This window comes from Procambarus clarkii, chromosome 25 (genome assembly GCF_040958095.1).
Source record: "Procambarus clarkii isolate CNS0578487 chromosome 25, FALCON_Pclarkii_2.0, whole genome shotgun sequence".
Taxonomy (NCBI): Eukaryota; Metazoa; Arthropoda; class Malacostraca; order Decapoda; family Cambaridae; genus Procambarus; species Procambarus clarkii.
The window spans coordinates 27,089,042-27,093,680 of NC_091174.1; the positions used below are offsets into that span (position 1 = coordinate 27,089,042).

A 4,639-nucleotide genomic window follows, 5' to 3' on the forward strand; every position below is an offset into this window, starting at 1 on the left:
TGTTTAACATAAACCCGAAAGCCTATAGTAATATTTTATTAATATTTGTAACACATTGACATTGAATATGAATGAATATGGAAAAGTATTTTCTTACATTCTGAAAGAATTTGTAAGACTTTGGCAATTAAGAAATTCTATTAGGTTTTACTATTCCTTATACATATATTAACTATTTCAAAATTGCCTTGCGATTTAGAATACACATCAACAGCCAAATACTGCCGTTGAACAAGTTTATGAAGGATGGGGAGCACAAGACTTCCTAAACAATACTTCCCCGCGCACGTTCTGTATCTTAGTTGAAAGATTCAGAGATTCAAGAGGGTGCAGGAGAAAATTGAAATGCGGCGGTCTAGTGAGGGTAGAATTGGAGGTCGAGTGAGGGTAGAATTGGAGGTCGAGTGAGGGTAGAACTGGTGGTCGCCTGAGGGATAGAATTGGAGGTCGAATGAGGGTAGAACTGAAGGTCGAGTTAGGGTAGAACTGGAGGTCCAGTAAGAGTAGAATTGGTGGTCGAGTGAAGGTAGAACTGGAGATCGAGTGAGGGTAGAACTGGAGGTCGAGTAAGAGTAGAACTGGAGGTCGATTGAGGGTAGAACTGGAGGTCGAGTGAAGGTAAAACTGGAGGTTGAGTGATGGGTAGAACTGGAGGTTGAGTGAGGGTAGAACTGGAGGTTGAGTTACGGGTAGAACTGGAGGTTGAGTGAGGGTTGAACTGGAAGTTGAGTGATGGGTAGAACTGGAGGTCGAGTGAGGGTAGAACTGGAGGTCGAGTGAGGGTAGAACTGGAGGTTGAGTAAGGGTAGAACTAGAGGTCGAGTGAGGGTAGAACTGGAGGTCGAGAGAGGATAGAATTGGAGCTCGAGTATGGGTAGAACTGGAGATCGATTGAGGGTAGAACTGGAGGTCGAGTGAGAGGTAGAACTGGAGCTCGACTGAAGGGTAGAACTGGAGGTCGAGTGAGGGTAGATCTGGAGGAAGAGTGAGGATAGAACGGAAGATCGAGTGAGGGGTAGAACTATAGAGCTCGAGTGAGGGTAGAACTGGAGATCGAGTAGGAGTAGAACTGGAGGTCGAGTGAGGGGTAGAAGTGGAGGTCAAGTGAGGGTAGAACTGGAGGTCAATTTAGGGTAGAACTGGAGGTCGAGTGAGGGGTAGAAGTGGAGGTCAAGTGAGGGTAGAACTGGAGGTCAATTTAGGGTAGAACTGAAGGTCGAGTAACGGTAGAACTGGAGGTTGAGTGAGGATAGAACTGGAGGTCGAGTGAGGGGTAGAACTGGAGTTCGAGAGAGGGTTAAACTGGAGGTTGAGTGAGAGTAGAACTGGAGATCGAGTGAGGGTAGAACTGGAGGTGGAGTGAGGGTAGAACTGGAGGTCGAGTAAGAACAGAACTGGAAGACGAGTGAGGGATAGAGCGAGAGTTCGAGTGAGGGTAGAGCTGGAGGTCGAGAGGGGGTAGAAATGGAGGTCCAGTGAGGGTAGAACTGGAAGTCGAGTAGAAGAAGTCCACAGAAAACTGGAAGTCCACTGAGGGGTAGAACTGGAGGTCGAGTGAGGGTAGAACTGGAGGTCGAGTGAGGGTAGAAATGGAGGTCCAGTGAGGGTAGAACTGAAGATTGAAGGGGCTAGAACTGTAGGTCCAGTTGGAGTAGAACTCGAGTTCGAGTGAGGTGTAGAACTGGAGGTCGAGTAAGGGTAGAACTGGAGGTCGAGTGAGGGTAGAACTGGAGGTCGATTAAGGGTAGAACTGGAGGTCGAGTGAGGGTAGAACTGGAGGTCGAGTGAGAGTAGAACTGGATGTCGAGTGAGGGGTAGAACTGGAGGTCGAGTGAGGGTGGAACTGGAGTTCAAGTGAGGGGGAAGAACTGGAGGTCGAGTCAGGGTAGAACTGGAGGTCGAGTGAGGGGTAGAACTGGAGGTCGAGTGAGGGGTAGAACTGGAGGTCGAGTGAGGGTAGAACTTGAGGTCGAGTGAGGGGGAGAACTGGAAGTCGAGTGAGGGTGGAACTGGAGGTCGAGTGAGGGGGTACAACTGGAGGTCGAGTGAGGGGGTACAACTGGAGGTCGAGTGAGGGTAGAACTGAAGGTCGAGTGAGGGGTAAAACTGGAGGTCGACTGAGGGGTAGAACTGGAGGTCGAGTGAGGAGATGAACTGTAGGTCGAGTGAGGGTAGAACTAAAGGTCGAGTGAGGGTAGAACTGGAGGTCGAGTGAGGGGTAGAACTGGAGGTCGAGTAAGGGTAGAACTGTAGATTGAGTGAGGGTAGAATTGGAGGTCGAGTAAGAACAGAACTGGAGGTCGAGTGATTATGTATGTCTAAATCGAGCCCGACAAGTACAGGAGGACATGAGAGGCATCGTCCTGTCATACTGTTAATGCTTCTGGAAATTAATTGGAGAATCCGTTTCACATTTTATTTTGATTGTTTGGCTTATCCCTACTAACCATAAATTCCAAATCATTTTAGCATTTCGATTTCAAAATTTCAACATTGTCCATCAGGTATTTGGTAATTCTATTATCATTATCTTGGCTCAGAGCCCACTTTTTCAGTATTATTCTGCATCTTCCAAGCTTTCCTTCATTTTATAAACTTATCTAGATCGTCTTGAGGAGATTTTGAGTCTTCCGCATTTATCTTACACTTCATTTTTTATCCTAGGCAAATTCTCAGATATGCTGCTGAATCTTGTGCTTAAATCATCTATATATATTATAAACAACAGAGGTTCCAGGAGAGAGCCTTGAGGCACTCTACTCACAACTGTTCCCACCCGGACCTTCTTTGAAATAACCAAGTCTTAATCCAATTCCTAATACGATGTGCCTTTAATTTTGATGAGTCTCTAATGAGGCGGTGAATCACAGGCTCTGCTAAAGTCAAAGCGGAGAATGTTGCAGTCCTTTGCGTTATCAACTGCCTGAAATATCATAGGAAAGAATTCAAGTAAATTTGATCAACTTGACCGGCCCTTAGTAAGCCCTGGTTGTGAATCCTTCATTATTATTATTAATAGTAGTATTATTTAAGATGTAAACAAATGTTTTTTTCGGTCCATTTTTGCGGTTTCTAGCAAGGTCCATACAGTAGACATTACGCTAACTGAACGATAGATTCCGGGATCTGCCTCCATTTTTAAACATCAGAACCACATTTGCAATTCACCACGATTTTCGTACTCCTGTCGACATTGTCAACGTCGATTTCGCCATAAATCCACGTCATTCGCCCTGAACTTCCCAAGGAGATGGAATGAGGCCCCCTCTCTTCCCTCCCTCCCACCAACACCTCAATCTTTCATAGATGAAAAGCTTGGCAACCTAAGCAGCGTCAAGGCGGTTTGGTAATGCTCACAACGAGACGTGTATTTTGGAGGGTTTCATTTTCTCTCAAGGATCCAATCTACGCATGAAAATTTCCTCTATAAATTTTGGTTTCAGAAGCCCGTTTAATCTTCTGACTGGAGGCAAAAACTGATCTTGTGGTGATATACTGTTGGATAAGTCTTTTGGGTACGACGCTAATATATCGCGGGAACACTCAGCTATAAACTTTACTTTCTGCTCTTCTTAGGCTATCATAATTCGGCACAAAAGTAAACAAAATTCAACATTACCTCATAAATATCAGCACATACATTCTAAAAATGTTGAAGGTAGTCTAGGGTGAGTTTGGAATATCTGAGTAGGTACTGGGGATGGTTCTATCAGGTGCAGCTGTCAGGGTTGGCCCAGGTCGACCCTGGTTATTGAGGAGACGCGTGCCGGGGTCCCAACGCCTCCCCTGCCGGCTGACAAATAGCTCTCAGAGACACGAGGCCGCATGACGCAGACGGAGTGGGAGCCGCCACCGTCACCCGACCCAGAAATTGATACTTCAGATTCCTCGCTTCGAGAGGCTGGCTTGGTACGCTTCGGAGATGTGTTGAGTTTTATCATTTCTCGGTGCATTTATCTTGAGAAACTTATACCTTAAGCTTCATGCCCAGCCGGAGATGTAGTCAATAGATTCTGGATTTCTTGTCTATAGTGCAGTTTTCTTTCAGTGTGCTATCGTATAATTCATCCGAAAATGGCACACATTTGAATCTCTACGAATGTAGAAAGTCTCTTCCATATCTTCCGATCTTTTCGCGTTCATTCAACTAAAAAGTTGCACACCTTATATTATTTTGCCAAGTTTGTCCTTCGCTTCCCGGTGTTCCTGAATACTCTCGTACAACCGGCTTACAGCTATTAAACGTACCCACGCGTTAGGACTCCGGGCACTCGTTAAGCAGAGAATACAAAGCACAGTAAACGATATAACGAAATACCAAAATTTGATCAAGCTCTTAATCTCGAAACGTCATTTACAGATAGGTCTTCTCTCATCCCACATTTCTCTATATCACATGTTAAGCTTTCCCACATCCGTTAACAATAATATTGCTCGTTGAACCATTTGTTTCTGGATTTGTCAACATTATCCCACTGTTCGGGTGACACGTTTGTCTTTGGATCTGGCCACATGATCCCGGACGTGGCTGCCTCTCCACACTTCTCTTATCTAGTCTAGTTACTGATGACAACATTGAACGGTTGAAAACCTTTAACTTTTTACCCATTTTACTGTGGTTACTCCACACACACACACA

General features: G+C 45.3%; 1 protein-coding gene across 1 annotated transcript; it reads right to left on the minus strand.

Moving 5' to 3' along the window:
* Positions 1 to 237: 237 nt before the first annotated feature.
* LOC123756306 (uncharacterized) lies at positions 238 to 3,941 on the minus strand. The gene is made up of 4 exons (XM_045739371.1): positions 3,799 to 3,941; positions 2,765 to 2,923; positions 1,188 to 2,383; positions 238 to 974 (listed from the first exon to the last, which is right to left on the minus strand). The coding sequence occupies exons 1-4, from the start codon at positions 3,939 to 3,941 to the stop codon at positions 238 to 240; spliced, it is 2,235 nt and encodes a 744-aa protein (XP_045595327.1).
* Between the last annotated feature and the right edge of the window lie 698 nt (positions 3,942 to 4,639).

Bases quoted from the DNA above. Each gene is read 5' to 3' on its own strand.
- LOC123756306 (XM_045739371.1), bottom strand. From the start codon at position 3,941: ATGATAAAACTCAACACATCTCCGAAGCGTACCAAGCCAGCCTCTCGA. The intron at 2,924-3,798 runs GTCAGCCGGCAG...ATGATATTTCAG, and splicing joins CGTGTCTCTGAGAGCTATTT to GCAGTTGATAACGCAAAGGA. The intron at 975-1,187 runs GTTCTACCCTCA...CTCTTCCTCCAG, and splicing joins CTACCCTAAATTGACCTCCA to ATCTACCCTCACTCGACCTC.